Source organism: Myripristis murdjan, chromosome 22 (genome assembly GCF_902150065.1).
Source record: "Myripristis murdjan chromosome 22, fMyrMur1.1, whole genome shotgun sequence".
In the NCBI taxonomy this organism is placed as follows: Eukaryota; Metazoa; Chordata; class Actinopteri; order Holocentriformes; family Holocentridae; genus Myripristis; species Myripristis murdjan.
This window is the reverse complement of record NC_044001.1, coordinates 29,203,339-29,220,756: the sequence shown is the minus strand read 5'-3', so window position 1 is coordinate 29,220,756 and position 17,418 is coordinate 29,203,339. Positions and strand designations below refer to the sequence as shown.

Sequence of the window (17,418 nt, the reverse complement as noted above, 5' to 3'; positions counted from 1 at the left end):
ATCTGGTGACAACATTCCCAGCAGGGGATCTGCATTAGAAATACCACTGTGACTGCTGGTCATTTACTATGAACCCAATATCTGTGATTGGTAAAGGAGCAGCCAGATGGGATCATAGTAATGATCAAAGTGGAAGTCAGCCTTTATGACCAACTGGCTGACCTTTAAGATCAATGTAGTCTAAAAATCAATTGAACAAAATACAAAAAAGCAAAGAGCAGAAGTGAATATGACTGGTCACTTACACATTGCTGGATGCAGCAGTGCATTGCCATCTACTCTGTGTTTACTACACTCTTCCTCCTGCTAAGCACTTGAATGGAATGGAATGGAATGCACGAACCCCAATGACAGTAAAAAAAAACAAAAACAAAACAAAACAAAACACTAGGACAGGCGTTTCTTTAGGGATGCCTTCCTATCCACAGCTACAGTTATTAGCATCCACAACAAAACAAGGCAGTGTTTTTGTGTTTTTGTCCCCTCCCTTTAAAGTACCAACTGGAAAGATTTTCTGTTCCGTTACACCACCACCATCCCACCCTGTCCAAGAACTCCAGATGCAAACATGACTATTGAGGCTGGGTTTCCAGGTATGCATCCAACTCTGACTATGGCATAGTTTCAGCCTGAGTCACTGGCCAGTGGCAATTACTTTGTGTTCAGTGCCTGCCTTTGGTGTAGCTTCAACCAGAGACCCCCAGCCTGCAACCACTGCAGCCGAATATGCAGTTCACCATTTCAAAACCATCCATGTCAATGGAGTTTCAACATAACAGGGAGTCTAATTAAAGTCACTGAAAGTCAGTGAGTTCATTGACAGTTCCAGTATGGGCCCTGGTCATGTGCCCTTCAGCAAGAAACCAAATTTCTAAGATCTACAAATTAGTTACAAGTTGAAGAACATCACATTTTCTTGATTAAATGCTTTTTAAAAGGTTTAAAAAGGTCAGAAGTTGGTGGAACACCATAAAACACCATAAAATTAAAGTTGGATAGTGAAGTACTATCAAAGCATAATTGAACAAACTTACAGAAAATCTCTGTAGTACAGCCAAATACATTTTTTAACATGATTCCGCATTAAGTCAGAGAGCCTCTCCTTTGCCTGTTGACACTCAGGACACATTTAGCATGTTTGGAGTGCTTTACTCAAACTCTGGAGCATTTAATGAAAATAACGCCATTTGACCTTGGATGGCATCTAGCTACTCGTAACTAGCTGATCGGAGCTGCCTGAAACAGTACAATTGATTGCAATGATCTGATGACCCATTGTTGTCAAACCCCAATACTCTGAAAAATGTCCCATTTGATTGCTAACCCATTAGTCCGATGGCCTGATATCCCAAAAACAAATGCCCATTGCTCTGAAAATACACACTCTGGAGTTCAGTGATTGCTGGTGTTGTGCAAAGATTTGCAACCGTACCGAGAAATACATCCACTGTAACCTTAACCTGGGAAACCCCTGCTTCAACTTAACCATATGGACAGAGTGGACATTTTTCAGTCCACAGGGTTTCAGAATAACGGGCATTTGTTTTTGAGATAACAGGCTGTCGAACCAATGGGCTTTTGGTCCAGTGGGACATTTTTCAGACAACTGAGGTTTCAGAATAATGGGAAGTTGGACCAATGGGCAGTCCCACCTGAAAAGGGTGTGCAGTTTGTTAGAAGAACATTCCTGCAAAGACTGCAGATTCTCTAACCATGCGTGGTTTGTTGGAGAATCAGGTTCAAAGCGGAGAAAATAAACCGTGGGTGTCATCACACAATCACAGGCATTAGGAGACACGGAACAGGTAAATTTAAGATCTCTTGACTCTGATCACTGCGCTCTTTTTCCCTGACTTCAGAGAAAAACACAGGAACAAAACACAAGGGAACAATGCCTCAGTGATCCTACATATCAGATCAGAAAGCCTGCCTTTGAGGAAGCCTCTGTTTGAATTGTTTGAAGAGCTCAACGTAAGGTGCATCAACTAATGTCGGCCTGCATCAGACATCTTCCACATTCCAACAGATTACAGAAACAAGCAGCCTCTGGAAAGAAGCTCACGGGTGTGATTAAAGTTATAAGCTTCAACAACAGCAGAGGATAAAAAGCAGCTGCAGCTCCTGTGACCGAGACCATGTTCATCCAAAAGCTGGGGGATTTCGTTTTTAAGAAAAGCAGTGAGAGCACTTTCATCATCATGTGTCAAGTATTTTCTGTACTTTTTGAAACTGTTGATCTTCCCTTGAACAAAGTCATCATAGAATGAAATATATAAGCAATGGCAGCATAAAACTTTAATAACTTAAGGAACAGAAGGAGTCAGAGGAGAGCACTGGGAGAGAAAGCAGCAACAGATCAGGTTGAATCAGTGGGAAATTGAAAAGCAATCCCTTGTGGGTGGGGTGTTTTTCTGTTGCAGTCATACCTGCTCAGTTAATGCCTGGGGAGGGGGGGGATTGCAGGTCAACCTGAGAGCATCAGCAACAACACTGTTATTAATAACAGTGTGGTGAGCAGCGGCACCGTATCATCACTGCCGTTATCTCTAAACAGTGGACCGTTTGTGCTGGTCCCTTTCTCTAGCCAGGCGGTAGAAGCACCTGCATCTAATAAAACTGGCCTTTCAGACCAGTTATAGACCTCAAGACAAAGAGTGAGCTCACCCAGGCTTACATCACCTCTCAGTAGAGGCTGATCTGACAATATAACCACTGAGCTGAGGTATTTTTAGAGGGGGGAAATGGGCATGGGCTTCATAAACGGAGAACTTTTCAAGATGCGCTTTAGCTCTTTGTGAGCACTTACTAACAGATAAGCTGCTATCCACCAAGCTGGACTATAGATATTTATGTCAAAATGAAAAAAACATGGTGTTGCTACAACAAAACTGAGGGTCCCAAATTGAAAATTAAGAGCCTGTCCAGTGTCATCTGACCTCACCAATGTTAGATCTTTAACCTTCCTTGTCCCTTTGGTATCAGAATGATATAAAGCATCACAGACTGTTGGTAAACACAAATATGCTTTTGTGCAGTTTACTGTCTGCAACTTCAAGGATTTTTTAATGTTTACAATTTCAACTATTTTACACACGTGGAAAGTTGCTTACTGTGCAGCCACATAACAGAGTGCACTGTATCATCAAATGAAGAGTGTAGGCAAAGACACAAGGCACTTGTCTCGACACTTCATGTTGTAAGTACTGTGCTATGAAGTGCACCAAGTGTAGGTGTGTTCCAGTGCAGGCTGCAGTCAGCACAGTACAGGTCAGATGATGAAAAATGAGGAATATCAAAGAGGTGATCTGAGTTCCACAGTGTCACTTGACACCCAGGCATTTGCAGACGAAACCTTTTAAGGAATTATGCTGCACAGATTGAGCCCCTCTTCTTGTTCTGAGATGTCACTTAGTTCCAAGGTAGTGTGAAACATGATCTTGGAGCACACATTCTTGATCATTATCCTGTGGCTGTCCACATCTTAAACTGGCAAATCAGACAGTACAGGTTATGTTAAACTTTTAGCCCAAACACAGAGATAAGGCTAGTATCTGATTCCCTAGAACTGTTAGTGATGTATTCATGACCAGAATCTTTCATGAATCTACCAAAGAACAACAGAGCTTTTCTTTTCTGCATAAGCCAATCTGCAGGAAGGCTGCCGCTCACAGCATCCAAGATGCAGATCTGGCAATGGCATTGTTATAGCTTACATAAGAGCTCTGCCAAACACCTGCTAGCTCTTACCTGCCTTTGCCTTGTGGACACGGTGGCTATATTTGATTTACGTCACACTGTGAGTGAGAAAAGCATGCAAAAGACAGCAGAGCCGTAAGACAGATCAAATACAGCAACTCAGCTGAGGGGAACATCTATCAGTCCATACTGTTAACTACTGTTAGCTGTCTTCTTTACACTGTTAAAGGGATAGTTCACCCATCCACATATTGCACACACACATATTATTCCACTGTCCCCACTAGCTGTTCTATCTATAGTTACTGAGTGCTGGATACTGGCTGGATGCTCCACATGCTAACTGTTAGCCTCCTGCCATTGAGGTGGACTTCCCCCCAGCTAACATTCTGAAAAATAACCCCCTTAATTCAGTGAAAGAAGATTTAACATCACTTTACAAGTGTTGCTTTCCAAAACTAAATAACACATATGATTACAGATGGTGTTGCTCAAATTACTGCTTATAACTCTGTTTTTACTGTTATCAATATCCAGAAAGATCCAACTGGGTTTAACTGTAACTTGAAGCAAACAACTACCTATAACTATAGCAGATTTTAACCAGGTAGTCACCCTACTAGCTAGAGGACATCATAAAAAATGAACAGTTGTTGCAATTATTTAAATTATTATCAAAGCAATAGCATTATTATCCTCAAGAAAAAAAATGTGAATAAGGCCAAGACTAACTGGATTGGCACTAAATCTAAGAAGAAGAAGCTGACTGCTAACATAAGTCATCCATTATCAACATAGAGTTGAATCGAGGTCAACGGGACTTGTTTGTAGATTCCTGAAGACGTTTCAATTCTTATCCAAGAAACTTCTGATTCTGACAGACCGGTGGGGGGTGAACGATCCAGTCACATCAATCACCTGGGGAGCATCCCCACACAGGGTAAAGAGCTGGGACTCCCCAGCGGTCTGTCAGAACTGAAGAAGCTTCTGGGATGAGGGCTGAAGCGTCCCCCCTCACTGCCAGCCTCCCACATGGACTGAGAAGAGTCTAAGAGGAGCCATGCACTCTCCTCAGGGAACAGGGCTGATGAAATAACACAGATGTCAGCGGTCATACCGTACTAGAGTTCCAAGGAGCTACGTTGTCAACCTGGGGAGGTAATCCCCCGCTAATGAGGGAAGTGGAGCAGGGCATGAGAGAAGAATTACATGTCTCCAAGATATGTATTGTAAGTGCAGAGCGCATGTGACTTTGATAGGGCTTCTCTGCTCTGAATAATAACCAGAGAGACAGGAGGTCCCGGAGGGAGAGGGAGGCACGGCTACTTTGTCTAAGCAAATGAACACTGCATGTGAGGTCTGAAGCAGGAATGTAAAAAAAACAAGTGCAGGCAGACGACTCAACTAGTCTGCATGAAATCCCCTCAAGTGATATTATCTGAAGAAATCCCTCTTTTGGCAACTGGTTCAAGGTTCAAGGTTATCTTTACTGTCCCACTAGGGGAAATTTGTTTTGCAGCCAGCGTTGACATAAAAACAGAAAACACCATAAATCACATAGCTACTGCAAGGAAATGGGAATTCATACTAAATACAAATGTGTAAGATACGCAAATGTGCTACTTGCTATTAAGCATATCAGCAGCACTTGGGTTAAAGGAGACATGGAGTCTTTTAGATGTACAAACAGGTGCCCTGAAAGGACGCCCGAGGGCTCACACTCCCTCTGCTGTGGATGGTCCTGGCAGTCCAATATAGCATGAGCTCTGTAAGGACCTGTCTGTTATTAATGTCAAGCTTGGCCTAGCTCCTCCTTGAGATGTTACTAGCCCATTTAACAAGACCTCCAAGTCTATTCTTATTGGATTGGATTTAGATTCAGATGGTCCTTCTACATGCTAGATAATGTGATAACTTGTCAGAATGGATTAAAAACTTCCCACAAAATAGGTTGATTTCAATGCCTATTAATGTACGGCCAACACTACACATGAAACTTTTTCATCCAGTGTAGTAGTTGAGTTTCATGGGAGTTGCACGGTACAGCACTACCTTGCAATAAACTGAAAAGCTGCATAAAACGTAGTTGCATCAAGCTGAACACATTTCATGCAGCACTCAGTGAGAGCAGTTTTAGCTCCTGTGACTCCACAGTTTGGCTCTGACCCTTCATTTAGATCTGGATCACAATGGAGACCTTCTACGGCCAAAAAAAGGAAATTGCTGTTATTGAATACTTTGGTTAGTCTGATTTATGTAATTATTCCACTTTGGTAGAAGTTATTTGGTAGAAGTAATTACTAGGTAACACTGGCCTCGTTTCTTAGACGAATTTGGTCTTGCAAGATCAAATTCGTTTGACAGCCTGGCAGTTCTTCAGCTGAAGCACTGAACTGGGAAACAGAAACAATCACTGCAGCCTTTTCTTACTGAAACAATAAGAATCATATACCAACGTGCTAACAAGCTTGCAGCTTGCTTACCAATACACTTAGTCATTTTCATTAGAACAGTTGCTGCAGTGTTGTGCTGCATCACGTTCATTTGATTAGTCAGTTAGCTAATGATGATGATCCAATCAGCTGCTATTCACCAACATTACGACAAAAAAGGTTAGGCTATACCCTTATGAAGAAATCATTTCAGATTAATGCAATACAGTGATATTACACAAAAACACAAAGGAATGTATTCCAGTGAGAGGTTTTATTACTTTTACCTCCTTAGAGAGAAATATTGATATACTAACACTATCAAATAATTATTTCATTATTAGCTGTTAGCTTTTATATAATCTCTGTGATGACATTTCTCTGCAATTTCTGTAAATATCAGCCTAAGGCTTGTACAAAAGAGAAGGCATGTTTGTTGCAAGACATCTGAAATTATTTAGACGCCTTGCCCTGGGAATGACTGACAATACAGAAGGGGAAATGCAAAAAGAATACGGGGATGAAGCAAAGAGAAGGAACCTTTGTTGTTTCCACCCCCCAACCTACTCTGACCTCCACAAAACTCATACCAGAGCTTCTGAGGGCTGAGGCTCTGTTATCAACTCCAGCTTTGGGATGTAGGGGGACTGGGCGCACGTTCAACAACGGCACATTCAAACGAGTGTGAGCGCTCTCCCTCTTCATATGTGGACTGACCCTGCTGCTTGCAGGCAGCCTCCCTCCCACAGCAGCACGTCAGCAGCACACAGTAGTGGAAGTCTTCTCTACAGCCTCTTTCCAGCTCTGCTCGACATAATGCAGTTTGCTGTTCAGCACCGTTTGTTACGGTGAAATCTTCTGCCCTCTCAGAATAGGATGGGACACACACTCACACATAGACAGCATCCACACACCCACACACACTCTTACACAGTGCAAACACATATACCAAGGGAAAAGTTTCACTCCAGCTGTCATGCAAACTTTACAAAATTATTTGACATGTTGCAAAAAATAAATTCGGTTGGTTTTTATCAATGCGCTTGTTATGAATGAACAAGCTTCTACACAAGAAGATGCACAAGAAAAATGAAAAGGATTCATACTCATTAACATTGGTTAGATTTGGGTAATTACGTGTCAGCTAATCTTGCCAGTATTTCACTTGTTTACATGAAGATGAAAAGAATTAAACTGGAGGTATTCTACTGTGCCAGCTAACGTCCCGTAGTGAAACGGAACTGGACTTTCTTCCTATGTTCCTTATCATTCAGTTTCTCAACATACACATTTTCCGCTTGAAGAGACTAAAAAAAAAAAAAAAAAAAATTGGCGGAACTGAAGAAATTCGATCGAGCAAAAAACAAACAAAACAAAAAACCATCACACCATGTTGGGAAAAAGCTGGTTGGAAGCTCAGCTAATATGTCTGATGTTGATCGGATCTTGAGTGCTTCACTTGCTTTGATGGAAGCAGAACCTATTTCTATCTCTTTCTCTCCAAACGAAGTGAATATTGCGCAGGCGAGATGTTTGAGCTGAGACCAGCACGCTTAACTGCACACTCAGAGAGATGCCTGCTTCCCCATGAGGTGGGAGCCTCTGGATGTATGTGTGTGTGTGTGTGAGAGAGAGAGAGAGAGAGAGAGAGAGAGATGTGTGGGATGTGTGATGTGGGAATGTACCGCTGTGGGACTCCAGCACAGTGATGTAGAGGGCATTTCTCTCTCTCTCTCTCTCTCTCTCTCTTTCTCTCTCCCTCTCTCTCTCTCTCTCTCTCTCTCTCTCTCACGTTATGTAAGACCCTTCAGGCCATTATTTTAAAGCGCTGGCTGCTCCTCCTGCTTTCATGCTGCAAAACACAGCCTCTCCAGCCACTCTTCAGTCGGTGGACGATCATCCGTGAGCGTCGCAAAGAATAATGACCAAAGCACAAAAGCTGCGTGTCATTTGAAGGGGCTGGAAAATGTCAAACTGCATAGGAAACGCTCCGCTCAGCGCCAAGAGACACAGAGTGGAGCGCTCTTACGCCACAATGCAGATAACTTCAGCAGAGGACCCACAGCCTGCTCATTAGCGCTGCTCTGAAACCCATACTTTTCATGAGGTTAAATATTTGATGTCATACTAATGATGTAAGCACACCATATTCTCAGAGCATAGATGCTCCTACTCAGCTACAGGTCGGGGGCTGTGGTGGACAAACTGTGGAAGACAATCCCACCTAAAGACACTTTACAACCTTTTTTAGGCCAAGTTAAATCTTTATGACTCATTTTCAAAGTATAAGGTGAAGTAAGTTCCATCAAAGTGACAATATGATCCCTAGCGATGTTTAGTTGTCATCACAAGGGCTCGCCAGTATGTTACAAACAAAACTACGCACATTTCTGTATTATTTTGTATTGTTAACTTTAGGCAACATGTCTATTTTTTGGCTCAGTAGACCTATGTCTTTGCTAACGATGCCAGAAGTATTATTTTTCATTTTCAAACTGGCTCAAGTCAGATTTGTAAAATAAAGGCTACGGCTGATCACTGCGCCATCCGGTGTCTTGAAGGAGAACTGCATGCTTGACTGGGGGAATAACGCACAGCGGCAACAAAATGTGTTTTTAACCTTGTTCCAAATGTATTTTTTTATGATTCTTACAACACTAATGAGTAGGGATGTCATGAGAACTGACTCTTCAGTACCAAGTTGATGCCAGTGGTCCAAAAATTCAACAGTACCCGCTTTTCATCACCATAGAATCCCCATGTATTTATTGAGATTTAGTACAGGGTGACCCAAAAAAACGGGAGTTTTTGAAGTGCGTATTGGCAGACATGAGCAAGTGGCAGCACTGCGAGACAGTGACCTTGAGCAAGTAAACATTTAGTAACCATGGATCAATGGAACGGGCAACAGCGTGCATTAGCCATAAAAATGTTTTATAAAAAGGGTGATAGTTTGACAGCTGCACAGAGGGAGTTCCGACGTTTTTACAACTTAGGACGCCATGGTGCTGTTCCATCAAAACACGCGATAAAATGTTGGATTAATAACTTTGAAGAGACTGGATCTGAATTCAGGATGAAATTCACAGTACCCCAGCTGAGATGCTGCAGCGGTCAATGAGGAATCTCAACAACAGATTTCAAGAATGCATTCGTACAGGAGGACGCCATCTACAGGACGTAATTTTTAAAAAATGAAAATTCTATCATTGTTTCTTAAATGGCATGTTTTAAGGTTTCAATTACTATGAATAAAATATTTTTCTTCCATCACTCTTGGTTTTATTGGATTGTTAAAAAGTTCCCGTTTTTTTGGGTCACCCTGTATTTATTTAGATTTAGCTTTCAGTGGGTTGTAACACATTCTTCCAGACCTGACGGGGGCAGTATACACGTGTGCACTGAAGAAGAGACAAACACATGAAAGACGGCAGCTCGGCCTCGGCTCGTCCAGAAGAAACACAGCGAGAGGCGTGTGTGGAAGGATTTTGTGTTCGAGGCCGATGATCAGGGGACAATGATAGTTTCACAAAAACAAAATATGCAAACGGTGCCATCGAAGTAAATAGTTGTTTCTTTTTTAATTACGTATAAGCCTACTGATTATTTGCATATTTTTCTCATGTCTCTGCTGGATACTGCAATTGAAATTCTGTGCATCTAAAACATTGTTATTTAAACACAGTTGACTTATTGTTTGTTTTAAATACTTGAAGACTTAAATACTTAAATGTTCATTGTGTATGTTGAATTAAATGGTTTTTTCTCGTTTTTTTTTTTTTTTTTACTGTGGTACTGACACAGGTGTCGAGAATCGTGGAATTTCACTGGTACTGGTATCAACTTCTGAATTTCTGGTATTATGACAACCCTACTTATGAGCAAAGAAAAGTCAGCGAAGGTGAATGCTGTTCATTTTTGGTAAGGAGGAGTCAATATTTTGTCACCCAAAATGACATCTGCTGTGACTTCTGGTGCTAAACCACTGCAGAGAAATAGACACCACTGAATTAAAACCACAAGCCTTTCCATCCAATCGCAGCCGGTCACCCTGAGACAGAGGGCTAGATGTCATCTGGAAAAGTGTCCTCTATTAGATGAAGGCGCTGTCAATCAAAGTCATGTTTGCTACAAGAGGTCAAAGGTAACTTTCATAGCCGTGTCTCTGAATCAGCCATAGCTGTGTGATGTGGTCTGGTCCAATAGGAACATACAGTATTTGACAATATCTATCTGACCTAGAATCAAACAGCGGGACCTTGCAGATGACATCCTAAGCTTTCAGAAGACGTCCATCCTGTCAAGTGTTATTGATGATTAATGATTGTTGATGATTAAATACTTAAAATAAAATACTTCAAGGCATTTGTATTTTATCTAAAATAGTGATAAGCATGATGGCAACAACATGAATGAATGAACGAATGAATGGACTTTATTGTCATTGCATGACCAGGCACACAATGAAATTGCAACCCCCCTGTGGTGCGCATAAACAAGAAATAAATAAAAATAAATTGAATAAAAAAGATAGCAATACGAAAAAAATTTAAAAAATATATTTAAAAAATAAATAAAATTGAAAAATATATAAAACATAGGTTTAAATTGGCATTTTTTCTGTTAGTGTGCTTACCAATCTCTAGATGTTAAAAACATTATTCTTCAACATCTAGCTGCACCTCACAGGCCTTTAAAAACCATCAGGCAACGTAGCGTGCAGCCACCATCTTGACAGAGAAAGTTTGGGGTTTTTTTGTCTGTGTAAGCTTATCGGTTCAGGTTTTACAAACAACATAAAGTTTGTGTAAGCAAATAGTATCATATGACTGCTCAAAAGCCCTGAAGTCAAAACAGACTGTAAACGTTTTCAAAGAATGGTTTCAGTTTGCTTCTTTGCCATACAAGCAAAAACTGATTCATAAAAACACAATATGTGTACAACACTGCAATCCCAAGAGGTTCAGCAGATAGAGCATAAATAAATGTTTTTCTGTTACTGTTTTGTTTCTGTTGGAGGTGCTCTGCCTTGTGTTAATCCCTCCTTTCTAATTTATACATCCCAGCCTAGCATTATTTGGCCCAGACTACTATTATTGCAGTATTCTGGGCCAAGTCAGAATATTAACGAGTGGTTTGAATATAGGAAAGAGAGGCCCATTTGTTTATAGGCTTGTCTGTTAAAGGCATGGAGATGAACTGGGTTAGACCTGAACAAAGCGTGCATTCTTACCACACTCATTAAATCAATTACTTCCAGTTTGCAGACCGACTGTTGTTCGCCCGCTCTGTTATGCCTGGTGGAGGCCGGTTTGGCCAATGGGCCACACTTATCTACAGGTGAACTGTGTGCCTGCTCGTTCCCACAGGGTTTATAGGTTCACACTAGTTCAAAAAGCAAAGCAAAGAGTTGGGAATGTGTAACTACATCTGTCTGATCACATGCTACGTTTTTATTGGTACATTCTGAGATCACACCTTTCACAGCTGTAGCACAAGCACTGACACTCCCTATTCTGATGAATCCACAGATCCTAGGCAGAAGTCAAGTGTTTTATTAGGGTTAAAAAAAAAAAGTCTTGGCAATATATCGTACATTTCAGGCCGGGTCGGGACAAAAATTTGGTAATTATGTTTGGGTTCGGTCATATCGTCGTTATTTTCATGAAACTCTAGTATACAATAAAGAAAAATGATGGACCTGCTGTCAGGTGTGGGCAGCTTGCTGTACAGTGCCACTGAAGGCAACACGCAGGCCATTTGAGGTGGTAAAGGACGAGCAAAATCTCAGACTCGGACTATATTTCTGTGACCTACACCCATTTTTGACTTAAGACAAAAAGATCACATCGAGGACTGTTGAAATGCATTATGGGAAACATAGGAAATCACTAACTGAAGAGGTTGGACGAGGGAAAACGAGTCCACCAAAAAACTAAATGACAGCACTTCATCATTACATAACTCCTGGTATGCCCTGAACATCAAAGACCGATGGCATCTAACAAGTGGAAGAGGATCATAATAGCAGCAGTTGATTTTCCCCTTAACTCAGAGGTTTCACTCCTACCTCCTGACTGAGCTACAGCTACAGAATTCTGCAAAATATCTTCAAAGATGCTTCACAATCCAATCAAATCTCCACATCAGCATCAAAGACCCCAACATGTCTTTGATGTGAAAAACTCTGGGAGCCCCTGGGCTTCCATATATTGAGACACAAGCAAGGAGCAAAGCAGCGATGGGGGGGCTAATGAATGTGCCAAAGTTACACAAGGACCTGTTTGAGGACCCTGATTTGAAAAGTTTAGGAGCCCCCAGGGCTTCTATAGGTCAGACCAGCTGGTTTTCAAAGTGGGGTCCAGTGAGGCAGCATGCACCATACACCTCTGTGAAAGCATAAAAGCATATCTTTCAAAAAACATGGTTATAATGTTATATTAGCTGCTAACAGGAACATTCATTTAAAATAAATAAATAAATAAAGGGCTAAAAATAAAAATGAGCAAAAACTATATGTATATATGTATACATCCATATCGGTATTTATCTATATCTATTTAGATAGATATAGATATAGATATAAATATAGGTATAGATATATATATAGATATAATTCTGGAGTGATTATGGAGAAGATATCCTATGTTTTATTGTTATGAAAGGTATCACAAGCATTTAAAAACAAACCAAAACAGCTCTTTATTTACGGGTTCCTATGGGACCCACCCACTTCAAATGGGGGGTCCGCGGCTTATTCAAAGTCAACTTGGGGGTTCAGAGCACGAAAAAGTTTGAGAGCCCCTGGGTTGTTACACAACCATTCCACAAGCCCGGAGTTCTCCTGTTCAGCTGCCTTTCCACCACACCTCCTCTCAGTTCCCACAAGAATTCTAGCCTGCAGCCTGCAATCTAAGCCCGGCGGAGGCATAAACAAGCCGTCGGCCGTGTGTGCGTGCGTGGCCCCCGGGCTGGCCAGGCCACGCCGCGCTCTGGAACAAACAGCACTCACAGCACTGTGTCAGCGCGTCGGGATGCTCCTACCTTGCAGGTTCTGCACTCGGATGTCGCTGATCTGTCCGATTAATTCCTCCCGTTCAAACCAGTCCTCCCACTCGTGTCCAGCCATCTGGACCCACGGTGAAAAGTTGCAGGGATCCTTGGGCAGGAAGAGAGAGAGCTCCCCGGGCTGGAGGAGGGCAAGCTGCTGCGGCGGGATGTCTATTGTCCGGCCGGCCGACCGGGAGCCATGCAAGCCGCGCTGAGAGGTGCCCGCTGCTGTGGGGAGCGACGGGCGGATCGGTCCGTTTCACAGCGCCGCGTTTTCACGCTCACAGCCCGGGCATCCTGGAGGGTTTTCCTCGGGTTTCTGCTCCCGCTTGCAAAGCAGCGCCAGCACTGAAGATGAGTGCAGGGAGAGGAGGAGGAGGAGGAAGGAGCTGCACTGCATGCAGCACCTGGTTGGTATTTCCGAGGTGGGATGGAGCTGCTCCAGTGCCCGCCCACCACACACACACACACACACACACACACACACACACACACACACACACACACACACACACACACACACACGCCCACAGGGATATGTGATGGCAAACAACAAGGAAGATAATCCACCAATATGAACAAAACGCAGTTACAGTTTGAAAGAAGCACTGATTTATCATCATCTGCTATATTCCTGTTATAATGTTGCCATGGATGTGTGCTATGGATTTACCACATGTATGGCAGACACACAACAGCTGAGCTGGATACCCATAGTTATAGCCACTGTTGTGTTGTGTGTAGCGAAACTGACATTTCACATAAAAATGCCCTCTATAAGATTTTCAGGTCCACTTCCAGCAGAGCATCCTCATTTCTGCAGATTACACAGCCTATGGGAACGTGTTCAAATCAAATGAGTGTTTAATTATAAAAGGCATAGATCTGTCTCCACTGTTGGCATGGGAAAACTTTAAACAGACCAAGATTAACACTTTTTTTCTTTTTTTCAAGATGAATACACATACATTCTTAGTTTTATCAAAACCACTGGTACTACCTGTGACTAACCTGTGACTAACCATCAAGTGCATGGTTGGTGACAGATCCAGTTAATCCAAAGGGCAGCAGACACGAGTTCACTAGCTGAAACTGGAGCAACCCAGTTGTAATCTCTTGCGATGGGAGACAGTGCCCTCACACTGGCAAAGTGGCAGTGGGTGAAACATGCCAGATAAGTGCCCTAATTTAGGCTCCTTTGATTAAATTTAGGCCTCACTCAGAAAATAGCAACAGAGGCTGCAAACAGCTTTGGAAAATTCCAGCAAACTGTATTTTTGCCACCTTGAGGAATTAGTTTGTTTACAGTGAAAACTTTGATTAAAGAATGACTTCCCAGAATCTTCTCCCTGTGATTCTGCTTGACCTCTAAAACGGGTCTTATGGGGTTATTCAGGCACATTCACCCCAAGAGTGTTTGAGGCAGTTTATTCCAACTCTGGATCATTTACTCCTTCAGCTTTTGCAGAGGAGAGAGAGTTTATCCTACCTCACAAGGACAATTTAACTGCCACTCTTGCTGGTTTTTGGCTGTAGGAGAAAAATACTGTAAACACTAGGACTGGGCCATATGGACCAAATCAAACATCACAATATTTTTGGCCAAATACCTCAATACTGACATTGTGACAGTCTTGTAGACATGACTACTGGTGTTTTCACAGAATTTACACATTGATATTTATGATAAATACTCATTAGTAAGGTGGATATGATGTCCAAACAGGTAGAGACAAGTAATACAGCAGCTGGAACAGTCTAGTAAGTTCAGAAAATTGTCTTTACTGTAACGCAGCCTTTAAAACCAGGAAAATACTTTTGTTATATCATGATATTACAGCACCCAAAGTCCCAGAAGATATCTAATCTTATATCATGTTATTGATATAATATCAATATATTGCCCAGCCCTAGTAAACCCTGATCAATATTATTTTTAATCTACAGTTATTTATCTTTGACTGCTAACCTGGCCATTTTGAAAGCAACTTGAAACCGTATGTATTCAATCTTCTGGTCAGGCTGTGGTTTTATGTCAGGGAATGGTAGGATCTTGTTAGCATAAATTTAAGCTGCCAAGAACATGTCAAGTTATACTGTGTTAAATGTTTGTTAAAGGTGCACAGCATGGTGCATTTTTATATCGACATATCATTACTACATTTATTTGATGATATTAGTATGAATACTGTAAACAAATGAGACCATAGCTGAGATGATTGGCACGTCATGAGCCACTTGGACTCTGCTCCCACCTGGTTTAACATCCGCCCTGTGAGATCTGATCACCAGCTGACACCTCTAAGTCCAGGTGGAAGCTCAGCTCGCCTTAATAAGACATGAGCTCCCCTAAAAACAGGATGCAAGAAACTTTGGCGGGTCTCTAAAATATGTATTGACAACATGCAGGGTTTTTCTTTTATATAAAATTCAGAGGCAGCCTTTCTTAAATTTCATGCCCCGGCAAGATTAAACACATCCTTTCTAACCCGTGATGTAACTGAGTTACTATAGGAGCACTACAGAAATATTACAGGTGACAGTGTGAATGTGTGTTGCAGTTACTACAGGAATACCACAGAAATATCACAGGTTAATTTATCCACCTAAGCGGAGAGCCCGACCCTCTCAGACCCGCTGGAATAATTCAATAATCTGAGCCTGAACTGATCTGACTGGGTCTGTAAGAACGTTCAGATGTGAAAAATGTTTTACATGATTGATGATGTATTAAAATGAGGCTGGCGTGAGCAAGAATGTCTTCTTTTGTTAAAGGCCTCTTAAATGCCATTTTATTTTATTTTTTTGTATGCGAAGTAAGAATTCCATTGTACAGTGTAACTATACTGTGCGTATGATCTCTCTCTCTCTCTCTCTCTCTCTCACTCTCTCTCCTAAAAAAAAGCAAACCAACCCACATGGAAATGTAACGTGTTTATTTGCATAGTGAGCAGGAGCGTGAGATCTGATCACAAGTGGGCAGGTGAGACTCATGTGGACACACATTCTAATGTCAGGTGTGAACGGATGGACTGAGAGCTGTCCACTTGTCATCACATTATGCAGGACAGATGTTAATACCGGGGGGGAACAGCCTCGTGGGCAGCTTTGGTGGGAAAAGAGAGCAACAGGCTTTGTGGGAAATGTGGAGATTACACAGCTTTGTTTTTCATTGTAAATAAAATCATACTGTATACCCAAGCAATTACCCAGATTCTGAATCATGAGTAGTTTTGTCTAATGTCAACAACAGTGTGCACCTGTACAGAGTATTCCATAACCCATGACTGATGGTTGCAAGTGCACATACAATACTAAGTCAACCATCACTGCTTAAGTAAATACAGTACGCAGCATTAGCACAGGGAAGTGAATGTTTGCACAAACTGGGCCAAACTGGACAAACCAGACAAGTGCCATTTTGACTAAAACACATTTTTATTTTGGCAGCAAAGGACGGCACAATCTATAATAGGTGGCATTCTCTTAAACTTTTCACCAGTTTCCAGTTTTGAGATAACAGGATCACTCAAAGAAGAACTTTGTTAGCTCATATTACGTTATTCAGCTAATTACATCATGGGAAATTCATGAGTATGAAATGAATTCAAAGTAAAACCCCTAAATTATTACAGAAATATAAAAAAAAACATACTGGTATAATATAAAACTATAACAACACACTGACTGCCTGGATATGACAGGAAGCGCTGAGCACAAGGTGACTGCAGTTCAGTGTCTCTAAGCTGGAAACATGTCCTAACCGCTGTTTATTAATGTAATTAAAATCAGAGTAGTCCTCATGTTACTGTGGTTATGCCTACCTCCACTAAGAGCATAATCCCATTCATATAACTGCAGTGTGCTGGTTACATGGCGTCTGCCACACTCACATTATTGCCTTAATCGCATTATAATCATATTGCTGATGTGTGTGTCAGTGTGCGAGCTGTAAGTGATGGGTACGCTTGGATTCATACTGTAAAGCACACCAACCTTATCATACACAGGAGCACCTGCTCTCTTCATGGAACACTGCTGGTAATATCTATGTGTCACACAAACAGAGCTGCAGTTAAACATTAACAAGTTGGATAAGTATTGGTATTTTAATAAAAATCCAATATTAACCAGCAGTCACTTACTACTGATATGGGGGTGATGATGTGATTTTACGAATTCAGTGGTGTCAGTCTGGAAAGCCTTGCTCCCTGTGCCTTAAAGGAAAACTCCACCCTCA

The 17,418-nt window shown here is 41.7% G+C and overlaps 1 protein-coding gene across 1 annotated transcript in view; it reads right to left on the bottom strand.

Moving 5' to 3' along the window:
• Positions 1 to 13,545, bottom strand: part of clmna (calmin a) — a 47,939-nt gene extending 34,394 nt beyond the window's left edge. Inside the window, exon 1 of the mRNA XM_030044495.1 lies at positions 13,173 to 13,545. Coding sequence (XP_029900355.1) covers positions 13,173 to 13,257 — 85 coding nt within the window. The 5' untranslated portion in view covers positions 13,258 to 13,545. The remainder of the gene's footprint in view (positions 1 to 13,172) is intronic.
• Between the last annotated feature and the right edge of the window lie 3,873 nt (positions 13,546 to 17,418).